At 39.3% G+C, this 13,126-nt stretch overlaps 1 protein-coding gene across 1 annotated transcript in view; it reads left to right on the top strand.

Annotated features, from left to right (window-relative positions):
* ADAM22 (ADAM metallopeptidase domain 22) overlaps positions 1 to 7,082 on the top strand; it is a 127,096-nt gene extending 120,014 nt beyond the window's left edge. Inside the window, exons 31-32 of the mRNA XM_063412686.1 lie at positions 5,003 to 5,126; positions 6,404 to 7,082. Coding sequence (XP_063268756.1) covers positions 5,003 to 5,126; positions 6,404 to 6,424 — 145 coding nt within the window. The 3' untranslated portion in view covers positions 6,425 to 7,082. The remainder of the gene's footprint in view (positions 1 to 5,002; positions 5,127 to 6,403) is intronic.
* The last annotated feature ends 6,044 nt before the right edge of the window (positions 7,083 to 13,126 follow it).

The following is a 13,126-nucleotide window of genomic DNA, read 5'->3' as shown; positions in this document are numbered from 1 at the left end:
CCTGAGCCCGTGAAGTGATTCTCAAACAGAACTAAACAGATCTTGATAAACTAGAAAGTCAGGCTGAAGTCAAACTGTCCAGCTGGTACTATATTTTATGTGTTTAGAGTCCCAGGAGAAGACATTTACACCAGACATTTAGCTGAGTAATATTCATGTCACTAATCACTTTTGATTTCCCTGTTCTTTTAAATATGTCCTGAAAGTAATGCTGCTCTTTTGCTTGTTTCCCTGTAGTTTTAGGCATAATATGCTGATGACTGGTGCTGTTGTAGAAAGAGTTGAAACAGAATGACAAAAAATGACAAAAACCACTTGCTAGGAATGTTACAGATTTTCAGAAAATAGAGATATTAGTCATCACGAAGACTTTCTCCGTCTACTTAAAAAAAAGTCATAATTTGTCTCTCTATCACCAGATTTCCTAGTAATTTCTTTCTAGTCTACAAGGGTATTACTATATAATTACTATTTATTAATTATAGTAATAATACTAGCTGGTGTCTCTGGCACTAGAAAACTCCCAAATATGGGATTCCCATCTGTAAAAAAATAAGATCTGTGAAAAAAACTCCCATTTTCCTGCTCAGTGCCTAGTCTAGATTTTAATTTTGTGTACCAGGCTATAACCATATAACCTCAGCAATAAAATGAGGCAGGAAGCCTCTTCCTGATTTTAGCTTTGCTGTAGGGGATGTTATTTTATGAATGTGCTACTACTGCTTATTCTTGGTACTACTAATTACAATGCCCACTGCACAGGCTGAAATATGGTTAAAGATTACTCAGAATTCTCACTGAATTAGAAAGACTTGATGGAGCCATGATCGAATCAGAAAACAAACTGCCAGAAGCCCCAAACTTGGCATTCCTGTAAATAATTATAAATAAAAAAGACTAGAAAGCACCTTCTAAAGCATTGAGCTGCCTGCATTTGATTTAATGCAAGTATTTACAATAAATTATATTTTTATGAGAGTTATTTAAATACAAAAGTAGTTTAAAAAGTAAGGGGTTTTTAGATGGAGACTCAGAGCACATAACCAGAAGGAAGTCGACTGTCCCATATCAGAAGGACATTGAGAAGGGGCATGGAAGGAGGAGACAGTAGGGTGTCATTTCCCTCTTATTTCTAATGTGCTTTTGTGTCCTTGATTTTTTGCCAGTTCCTCTTCAGCTGACCATCTCCATTACCTTCCTTTGTGAGCATCCAGCTGAGGCCAGAGCCATGACTAGCCCTCGGCAAGCTGCTCTTGTTGAGGCAGCTCTAGACAGTGCTTAAAGTAAAAAAAACAACCAACAAGCCTTTTCCCTATTACAACCAAAGCAAAATACTGTTATTGTTGGGAGGCAATGAAAAAATGCCAACTTATTTCAGTAGGAGCAGGATTTTTTTCAAGAGTTAGGGAGAAGTGTTCATTGAAGCATGTGAGTGCCTGCTTCTGAGGCATAGTTCACTGCTCCACTGCTGCAAGTGACAGCTCAAGTCATAACCATTGTTTCTTCTGCAGCCCTCCCATGAGCCTCCTCTCCCCTCTGCTGCTGATGTTTCTGAGGTCGTGTGTGTATATCTGTGACTTTTAGAAGGAACTTACTTTGAAATATTTAGCCACACCAGTGTTTTTAGAAGATCCTAACTTCCTAATGTAGGATCTAGGCTGATGATGTCATACAAAGAGCTGAATCCACAGCAGCAGAGGTCAGATTAGGCTAATAGGGTCTATATATTGAGCTTGAAATCTTTCACCAGGTTGAATGTTAATTGAATTTCGTTATATTATTTCAGTCTGTAAAAGAGAATCACCCACAGTTCATGAACAGTTCAGATCTGTCAGGGCCACCTGCCTTTAATTCAGCTAACATGACACCCAAAATTGCAAGATGTGTAGTTGTGTGACCAGATGACACATTTTGCACTGTTTCTTGTGGGCCAACATTTGCTGTTTAGGGACGAGAGGCTGAGTCTGTAGGCCTAAGGCTGCAAGGACTGCTTCTGGATGTCTTCCTGCTGCCACAGTGTTTGTTGTGAATCACAGAGTGTGTTGGTCTCCACACAGTCTTAGTTTTAGCTTTCAGGACAGAAAGACACAAAATGGCCACTTTATCTTGCTTTCTGGTCAAAAATTCGAATTTTTGTAGATGAGGTGGATGGCTTCATTTGGGGTTTGCAGTAAAACCTCTGAATCTTGTCATGGTGTATACTGGTTTCTTGTGTAAGTTTCAGCTGGAAGCAACATTTGGCATGAAAGCTAATGGATTTGATTGCAGGAGAACTGAAACCCTAGTGAAAGCTAAGTGGATCCCACCCTTGACCAAAACTGCCAAGTTTTCCTACCTTTAACCCTAGCATTACCTGCAAGTGTCCCTGAATGCTGTTTCTCCATCCTGTAAATGAGAAAGAGCCAGACATGACCTTTCTCATTTAAAGTATATGTAAATCTGGGATACACAGCACATACAAAATTGCAGGGCAGAACCTGAAAGGTGATCAAAACCTTCTCAAACAATGTTGTTTATCACAGAAGACACACTGTAAGATCTGTGCGCATACACTGAGTCGTGTAGGTTCACAGTCTCAGTAGTTGGCACTAAAGATGACAAAAAACATCACGTAACTTTATAGCAAAAATAAGTTGTGAGGCCCTGTGAGGGGAGGGCAAGGTCATTTCTGTAAGTGTGCAACTGCATTCTTGATGTATTGGCTGTAGTGTTGCAGGTGCAGTCAAGCAGCAAAGCTCACATCACTTAGATGTGCAAACTTCAGGTGAGCAGGCAGTGCAAAAGGGGGTTTGAGAAGGAGGATATATAGGCAGCTACACTGGAGGCTTGGCCTTCAAAATCTTTGGAAAAGGCAGCATTGTGTTTGAGTCATGGTGCAAAGCTTCCTGGCTAAAAGGATCAGTTAGGGATCCTGGTCAGAGGAAAATATTGAAGATGCCCCATCCTCTGGGGAATTATTATTCCTGCCAGCATCACCTGCCCAGATGGATGCACAGGAGGATTGGCTGTGGCTTTTCCCTCACTGTGGCCTTCTCCTAGAATATCTAAAATGTGAAGAGCCTGTGGCGTGTTGGAAGTGTCGAGCCTGGCATGGTGAAAGACATGGGAAATGCCTTCATTCTGTGCCACACCCTGGCTGTGCTACCTTATAAATGACTTTCTGCTAGGGCTTGCCAAGTCAGATTCCACTAGCCCAGTCCCTTGTTTCTGATCTTCAAGTGCATTGTTACAAATTTTAAAATGAAAATTTAAATTTCTACTGCAGCAATGGGATAACATTTGTGAATAATAGGATTAGTAATGATATGTAAAATCTGCTCTCCTTATCTCCCCCTTTCCTCTTCTGCTTATATTCTTCATTCTAGATCCCAAAATAGTTTATTAGTGATCCATACTAGTCCAAGTAGAGGCAGAGATGAGAGGAGTTGTATGGGTAGTGAACAGCAGGGAACTGTTGGCAATGTTTCCCTGAATTTTTTTTTTTAATTAACCTGTTTTCCTGCATGCACATTTTGGTGCCCAGATCCATGATACTGGACATATAAAAGCCTTGTTTTATACTGCAGTAACTTTCAGGTTTTTTTTCCTGTAAACATTGGTGTATGTCCAGTTCATCTTAATGGGTGATCAATGTGCAGGTACTGAAGATGTATGCTTCCATGTTTGGATAATTGTACCAAAGTAAATCCTTTAAGTGCTGTTGAACTCGGAGGCTACCACATGAGCCATTAGAGGATCATGAGCCAGACTGGAGAGCTCTCATCATATAATTTCCATTGACACCTTGTTGCTTGTGGCTACCATCAGTCATTGTTTGTATGGGAGGCAGTAGAATGTGCTGTTGCAGGGAGCTACAAAACAAAATGATACAATAGTCCAAAATAAAAGTACAATTATTTAAAGGTAAATACATTTCACTTATTATTATGGAAACTTTCCATCTTCAGAGACATATTAACTCAGAAGGTACTAGATAGCAGTGCTCAGGGAGGGCTGAGTGATGTGCCTGCAGTATTCAGAGGCCTCCTGTAGTAAATACCCTTGGTCTGCACAAGAGAACAAGATGGCCAGGACAGCTCAATTTTTCTACTTTGAGGCCTTTTTTTCATTTTACTCTGCCCAGATTTAGAGCCTGATAGGAATCTCTCAAGTGGGATATGTGCAGAATCTCAAAACAGAAGCATAAGGGTTTTTCTTGGGTATAAAATTTCAGTCAATAATGTGCTGTTGCCTTATTGACATGAAAAGAATGCCGTTCATGTGATACAAACATTTACTTGCTCCTGCTTACTCTACTCACCTTGTACAGAAATGCTGATTGCCATTGACTAATCAGTCCATTTTTGTATATTCTCATCAGACTCTTTCTTTGGCTGGAACAATATGCACTGTATGATGCTTGCATGTATAACAATTTGTTATTAGCACTTTGTATATGCCTTTGTTACTTCACAACTAACAGTTTGGCCTCCAAATGCATGCATTTGTGTAAATTAATGTTACAAAAATAATAGATTTATTTGCTATGTTTGTATCAATTTAGGAGATGTGTAAGATATGCATAAAGACACATAATTGCCATTTAGTCACTGGCAGAAGACATTTGTTCAGCTTGTATTTATACAATTACTGTTTCTATAGGCTTTGTAATGCCATGTTTATCTTTTAGTTCTGTATTTATTCAATTGCAGAATTTGGTTTTTAATAATTTTATAATGATTAATTACAGTACCATATAAAACAGTTTAAGAAATCATTTTTGTTATACAATTCTAATAAGAAGTAGCATTTTTTTTCTTCCAGTGTTCCTGAAATTTCTAAATACCTTTATTCATATAATGAAATTATAAGACTACTGATCAAGCAATTTTATCCCCCTGATACTGAGCTAATAATAAACTACATACTTGGCTCTGAACCAAGCTTCAGAGTAATGGCAGTTGCTGTTGCAGTGCTAGAATGCAAAGAAATCACATTTATTTTGTGTGTTTCAACACCTCAGGACACTGTCTCCTGCAAAGTCTCCGTCTTCATCCACTGGATCTATTGCTTCCAGCAGGAAATACCCTTACCCGATGCCACCACTTCCTGACGAAGAGAAAAAAGTCAACAGGCAAAGTGCCCGGGTATGTGTCCCTCTTCTCTGAATTTCACCACTGGCTTGATTTACTGGTACTTTTTCAAAAGGAAACTGTGGCAGAGTTACACCTTTGACCACCAAGGAGAGCTGGAGTGGCATTTCCTTTGCACCCTGAAGTTCTGAAGCTGCTGAGCCTCTGGCAGCAATGAAGGCCTCAACAGCTGTGTTTACAGGCAGCTTTTCAGGTTACTCTTAAAGCTGCTCTGAAGCCCAGATTTCACTACTTTTCTTATTTCAAGCTGAAAATGTGCCCCAGACAGCCTTTGGGCTGCAGAGTACCGGCAGCCCTGGAGCACGTGGTGTGTTTGGCTCTCCTTTCTTACCCCTTTTCCCAGCAGCTCTCATTCGGGCTGTGGGGATAGCTGCTTTCCACCTTTACAGAAAGGTAAAAAGTTCCAGTTATGGAGCATGTGGAGGGCTTGCAAGCCTGGAGGGACTTCACTGCTGCATGACCTGAGCCTACCCTGGCCCTCATAGAGTGACCAGGAGCTGCTGGAATCTGTGCTGGATAGCAATGTCCCATATGGAGAGATATCCAGCTTCTCCAAAAGGCTTTTGTTTCTTTTGTATCAATTCAGACATAGCAGGTATTTGAATAAGTAAAAAGTCCTGAAATTTGCTTTAGGAGCTTTACTTGCAATACCCTTGGTTCATGTTGCTGATGCTGATGAGATTCTCATCACTGTTCTCTGTCCTTTTGTTTCTTTCTTTATTTTTTTTTTTTAAGAAAAAAGGAATGGAGTGCTGTTGAGGGAACCTGCAAGCTGCTCCCCAGTGCTTCTTGGGGCAGAAGATTGTGAGAGGGGCAGCTCAGGGTCTCCCAAGGCAGCTTGGAGCCTGGGCTGTACTGATGTGTCTTGGTCCTGCAGCTGCTTTGGCAGCAGCTCAAACCCACAGCAGACAATCATGCTGCTCTGAGCAGAGTTAGGCAGATGAAAATGGGAAGTTATCTCTACACTAATATTAGTGTAACTCTAAGGTAAAAGCTGTCTAGTACAAGTTTGATGCTACACTGACATTTCTCCTTCAAAAAGAAAACTGAACTCCCAGCCATGGGCATTTACTATGCCAACTGTAAGTCGTGCTGAAATGCTTCAGACTATGCTCACTTGGTGAACAGATACCCACCAGAGGCTGGGAGGAGATTTGGTGACCCAAGTGATGTAGACGCAGTTCTCCAAACAAGCTCCTTGCATGTTTGGGTGACAGCCTGCTTTATCTTGGTGTTCAATGTGTGTTTGTGTTCATTTTCCCCCTTTCCAGCTATGGGAGACATCCATCTAGCAGCACTGTTTTCCTGGGGTCACATCAGAACTGTTTACTTTGGATTTTATAGAAACTCAGCATCACTGAGTCACTGCACATTCATCTGTTCTTCAGACAATTCAAAAGATCAACAGAGACGCCCATGATGTCGCAGTGATAACTTCCTCTCATGTGGAAAGGAAAAAAAAAAGTCTTTTTTCTTTCTTTCTTTTTTGTTGACTTGTATTTTATGGATTTGATGAACAACGAAAATCATAACATTTGACAGAGAATAATTAGCCCAGATGTGACAAGGCTGTTCCACACGGTGACCTAGAATCCCAACTGCAGTCCATTTGCCAGTCCTGTGTAAAAGAGGTTTGTCTCTGGCTTCTTGCAGTCCTGAGTCAGACCAGAGTGAAACTGGGAATGTGCCTCATGGAGAGCCCAGTTGATGTAAACTTGTATGCTGTATGCATGAACCTTGTGTTCTTTACTTTCCACATGTAAGGGAAAAACAACATACTGTAGTAGAGATTAGCATGCAGGAGTAAGAAATATAGGATTTTTTTTTTGTGACAGGATTTCAAGCTTTGAAAGGCAACTATTTGACACAAATGGCAAACAAATAAAGATTATATCTTTTTTTTTACCTTACATGTTTATAATCTCAGTATACAGATTGTATATATGTAAACATTCAATAATGTCAAAAATAGCTGTTATACGTATGTGTATTTTGCCAAATGCCTAAAGAAACAGTCATGACTAACATCATCACACTTCAGATTTTCTAATATTATGAGCAGACATCCTTGGAAATACAGAAAGTACAATACTGTAAAACTGTGTCTCTCAGAAACTGGTGTTTGACCAAAATCTATACAACTTTTTCAGCATCTTATACTGTCTTGACAATCTCAATTGTACAGTAGACTGCGGAATCCAGTACAGCAGCACTTTGTCTTAAATCATCATAAGAGAACCAGCCAAAATCCTTTGTTTAGTGAGATAACCACTGTATCCTCTCACAGGTGTAATCAAGAATGATTCAGCAGACAACAGAGTCTTTAAGTCATGTGCAGCCCAAACTTACTGGACATTTGGGAATACTTCTAAGTAGTCAATTCAGGATGTGGTGATGTGAAGTCTGTCTGTGAGAGTTGCTGTGTATTTTTGATAGAGCATTTCAGATACTGTTTTAGATGGCAAGGCACAGGCTTATGAGAAGCATAACGATTTCACTGCACTAGATAATAACAGTGCTGGGCAAGTGGCCAGTTTCATTGCTGTCTTTCAATTTTTATTCATTACTGGAATCGCCTTTACCATATGCTTGAATGCTATGCTTGCTGCCCATGAAGTTCCCTTGACAATTTTTGGGGCATTAAACTGAGAATAAGTGAATTTAGCTTAAAAAGAGTGGAGTGGGAGGAAACAACTCTTTACCATGTTAATCTTGTGTGTAAGTTGATGGTTATATTTCCAGCACCTGAGACTTCTAAAGGTTGTTGTAAAACAAATGCCTTCTGATTGGGAATTTTCAGTTAGTAAGAAACTGGACCATATTAAATCAACTTATAATTCTCTGGTTTTTCAAAATTCACTACTTCTTAGCTTCAGGTAGTACCATTGCAGAATAAAACACCCAACTGTGTGGTGCAGTTGAATACCCTACCCAACAGCTGTATGATTAATTAGATATTATTGTAATGGGAACATCTATGGTGTTTCTGAATCTTCTACCTCTTTCATGTGTTTCCTTTAGTAAGTGAACCCAACACTTGCAGCCTTTTAATGTATTTTTTTAACTTTTACGTCTCTCAATAAAGTCAGATATATGTAAGATTAAATTAAGAAATGTTTAAAGATGTTGGCAGCTGTAAAATATGTAAGATTTTTAGAAGCACTATATTTTATGATTAGGCTGTATGTTGGATTATGACAAAATATTGGCCTTGCCATTCAAATGATTTTCCTTCACAGTCAACAGGTTCTGGTAAGTATTTGGAGAAAGACAAATATAAGTGAGCACAAGTGGGTGCAGACTGACCATCTGGAACAAGACAGTCACTTATAACTGCTTTAGGGAAAGATTATGCATTTTTGTGAAAGGTAAATATATCAAGGAGGAATATTTTTTGCAAAGATTTACTTTGAGTGTAGCTATCTGGATTAAAGACAGTTGATAGCACGTAGCTTATGAAATGAGGGTCTGAGCCATAACTTGAAATCAATATGTCTTTTGTTGATTTCAGTGGACTTTGAGCAGGACCCTCAAGAGGTTCATCCTCGTTAGGACAATATGCTAACCTGATTGTTGCTGTATTACTCTGTCACCTGGAAGCTGGTTTTCCCTCCCATATTCATATCTTGTCTTTAGTAACTGGACTGTTCATCATGTGCCTTTTATGGTATTTTTTGGGTACAAACTGGCATGTAGTTTTGAATAATCCCATTAGAGTTCTGTGCATATCTTATGTCTTTATCTACTGTTTACTCTTCCCTTTCCCTTTTGCCTTACCAAGAAGCAGCAAGATTTGGCAGACAGAACTGGATTTAACATACTGTCTCTTTCTGCTAAGTTCATAGCTTCTTGTTTTGCAAACAAATGGCCCTCCTGACTGTATTTCAATGTAGTACGTACTTCCAGCTTCTTTTCTTTTGGTATAATTCATTTGTAGCATATGATGATACACTTGTGTGTGTAGTCTACCTTTAACAGTCATCTTCACATTTGGAGATATGTAGTGACTGGAAGTCTAGTTCTGAGCACTAAGTTTAAGTTAAATAAATGTTGACTTTCACTTTGGTGGTCTAGAGTGAGAATATCACAGGAGTTGTGTTTTTGCAAAATTCTGCTGCAGAGAACTTTGCATCAGGTTAGTAACTTGGGAGACCTGAACTGGAAGGGCTGTGTGAGCCTCCCAAGCCAGTAGAGGTTGGACAGAAAAGTTGTTTGCTTACAAGCTGTCATTTCCTACTTTTAAAATGTGGTGTGTTGGAAAGCTGCAAGATTAATAACCTTGAAGACTGCAAATATTTTTATCCACTGTAGTTAGTTGCACTGGCAATAGCAATATAAACTGCCGCATAATACCTCATCCAGACTAAAATAGAGTGCTTGTCACTAATATAGCTCAGTCATTTTGACTCATTGAGACTCATGCTTTTATTTTGGTTTTATTTTAATAAATGAACTAGTTATAGCCAACCATGTTGTAGAAGTGAGGAAGCTATCAGTTCGCAACTAGAAGTAATTGTTTATATGAGCATAGGACCGGCAGGATGAGATATACTTAAGTCACCTTTATGTATTTCAATGTGGGAGAAGAATCTTGTGTAATTTATAATAAAATTAATATGACTAACTGATGGAGACTGGAAAATTGAGATTGTATCTAAAAATAATGCTGCACAATGATGCCACAGTTTAACAGGTAAAGATTTACCTACTAATTCTGGATTTGTTGACCTAAGGACTTTAGTAATCACAGGCAATATACCAGGGATGGTTTTGTCTGGTAATTTACATATAGTTTTGTTATAGTAAGGTTAATAGATTAAGAAGATAGTTAATTTTATATAGCCCATCTTTGCCTAAATTGTGAACTAAAGTCACAACTTGCCAGTCACCTGAGGTATGACTTGACTTTGAAGATGGCTTCTTCCAAATGATTTAAGAGTTCCTGATTTATGAGATGTTGAACCTGCTGAGCCCATGTGCTCATGAAATAAGTTTGATTGTGTTATTGAACAAGTGGGCCTTTGAGGTACAGCCTGAATTAAAATCAGAAAGAAATTACATTAATAGTTAGTGTACTGAAATCCTCTTACTCACATCCCTGTTGCTGGTTTGGACTGACTGGTCTTTTCAATACTAATGCGACAACTCTTCAAAACCAGAGCAAAGAATTGGTATGCACACTATTATTGACATGCATATACTACAAATTCTGACCAAATTTGATGTAAATTCATTAATGAACTGATCAATGGGTAGAATGTAATGTGAAAGAAAGATGAGACTCCATAATCCTAAAGGATATGCACTTCAGTTAGCCCTTAGGATTTGCTGTATTGTTGAGTCCCATACCTAGTTGTAAGCAGTTATCACACTCCAGTGTGAAACTGAGCGAGCTCCTGTTCTCTTCCCTCCCCTTTTCACTCCTACTGAAAAGCATTTTTGTGAAACATTCAACCACTAACAGTCTCTGTGAGTTGGTTGACTTCAGAAAGCTTCTAAGTTGGTCACCTTTCCACACTATGGATAGGGTCTTTCCAATGCTGTTAATAATAGTAGGTTAAATGAGGTATTAGGAAGAAATTCTTTACTGTGAGGGTGTTGGGACACTGGCACAGGTTGCCCAGAGAAGCTGTGGATGCCCCATCCCTGGAAGTGTTCAAGGCCAGCTTGGATGGGGCTCTGAACAACCTGGTGTACTGGAAAGTCCTGCCCACGGCAGGGAGGTTGGAATGAGATGATCTTTATGGTCCCTTCCAACCCAGACCATTTAATGATTCTGTGATCTTTTGGTTGTGCTATAATCAGGTGATGATGCCTCATGTCTTGTGGATTTTGCACTGGTTTTGCCTGGGGATGAGTTAATTTTCTTCACAGTAGCTGGTATGATGCTGTGGTTTGGATTTGTGCTGAAAACAGTGTTGATAATGCAGGGAATTTTTTAGTTGTTGCTGAGCAGTGCTTGCAATCAGCCAAGGCCTTTTCTGCTCTTCACGTGCCCCACCAGCAACTGGGCTTGGGGTGCACAAGGAGTTGGGAGGGGACACAGCCAGGACAGCAGACCCAAGGGATATCCTAAACCATATGATGCCATGCTCTGCAACAATCCAGGGGGAAGGCTGGCAGTGAAGAACTGCAGCTCAGGGACTGGCTGAGCACTGGTCTGTTTATAGTGAGCAATTGTTTTCATTTGCATCACTTGGCTTTCTTTGGGTTTTATTTCTGTGTCTTTATTTCTCTCTCCCTTTTCATTGATTTTTAAAATTATTATTACTACAACTATTTAATTATTGAACTGTTCTTATATTCTTATGCCCATGCGTTTTCTCACTTTTACCTTGCCTATTCTCTTGCCCCATCCCACTGGGGGTGGGGACTGAGCAAATGGCTGTTTTGGGGCTTAGTTACTTGTGGTTAAACCAGAATACTACATCCTGTGTCTCTCTCACCTTCTATCATTGTTGAAGGCTAAGCCTCTTTAATTACCAAGTCTGTGAACCTAACAGTTGAGCTGTTTCCTGTTTCTCTTGCTCCAAGTCCGAAGATCATTTGTTTCTTTCTCTGACTATCAGTGTCATGGGATAACAGTGGAGTGTTTGGGCCACTGTTTTCAACCACAATATGATGTTATTTCCCTCATTTTAAAAGAGCTTGAGCATTTCAGTCTCCTCTGAAAACCCAGAATGGATGAGCTGATGACTCACTATTTGCACGACATTTATCAGCAATATGTGATTAGACTTTGATCATATTTGATGTGCTCAGTTGGTCGGAGCATGGTGTTAATAATGCCAGGGTCAAGGGTTCAATCCCCGTATGCGCCATTCACTCAAGAGTTGGATTTGATTATCCTTGTGGGTCCCTTCCCCAGAATATTCTGTGATTCCTGAAGATAAATTTGAATAAACTGCAAAAATACGTGCAGGTTGTGATCTCATGACTGCACAGTGGAGTGAGGTTCCTGTGTGCGTGTAACTATTATCCTAATAAGGCAAGAAAAATGAAACAGTGAAACTAGTTGTGAAAACATAGCAGCAGTACAGACAGGACTCCCTTACGCGATTTTGTCAGAAACAGGAAAAGAAGTAATAGTTTCTATCATCTATGCTAAAAATCTCCTCTGACAGGAGTATTTTCTGTGTCAGCTTGAAAACCATTTCTGGTGTCTCAAGTATGGATGCTGATGTAAACTGCAGCTTTGGAAACAGCATCTTGTGTGTCTGGCACATGGAATCCACAACAGTTTTCTGCAAGTATTTAGAGAAAAGCACTACAACAGTCAACATTCCTATGTTATCTCAGCCAAGTAATAAAAACAAGCAGTAAAAAATTAGTTCAGAACACAGACACTGCTTGCACTTGAGACACTGCACCTGGCTTCAAAATTGGCTCATCTAGCCAGTTCTAGCTCTTTAAAATCCAGTCTATACCGGTTTCAGAATCACTTCAGCTAAACCAGCTTTAAAGTGTTTAAAAAATTCTGCTACTTAAGATGGGCCACAATTGCCATATAAGTCAGAACGAGATGAGGAAAATAAGCACACAGCAGTTAAAAAGAAACATGTTCTCTAAGGGAGAAGTAAAGGTGTCAACACAATTTTTAACTGCTAGAGCATAAAATATCAAAGCAACAAGCTTTTATTTTTCTGTTTCTGTATTCCTCTGAATAAAAAAAATAAAACTTTTGTTTCAAAAACTCAACATGAGGCCTTAAGACCTTATATATCCTAACTTTAGCATGGAGAGTCTATTTTTACAACCATGTTAGAAATTCTGTATATAGGCCTGACTGACCTTGTAAGTAGAGTGGTGCGAGCAGCTAATCATGCAATATTATAAGGCTCTGTAGAACAGCAAATGCTGATTTAGTTTGATTATTGGTACAAGAACTCCTGCTCACTGCCTGTGTAGACTCTGCATACTTTACACTTGGAAATACTGTCCAGAACATACTCAAACTGTGAATATATAACCTGAGTTTTCTTTTCTTAAGGATA

This window comes from Prinia subflava, chromosome 1, assembly GCF_021018805.1.
Source record: "Prinia subflava isolate CZ2003 ecotype Zambia chromosome 1, Cam_Psub_1.2, whole genome shotgun sequence".
NCBI classification, from domain to species: domain Eukaryota; kingdom Metazoa; phylum Chordata; class Aves; order Passeriformes; family Cisticolidae; genus Prinia; species Prinia subflava.
This window is presented reverse-complemented; position numbering and strand designations above follow the sequence as displayed.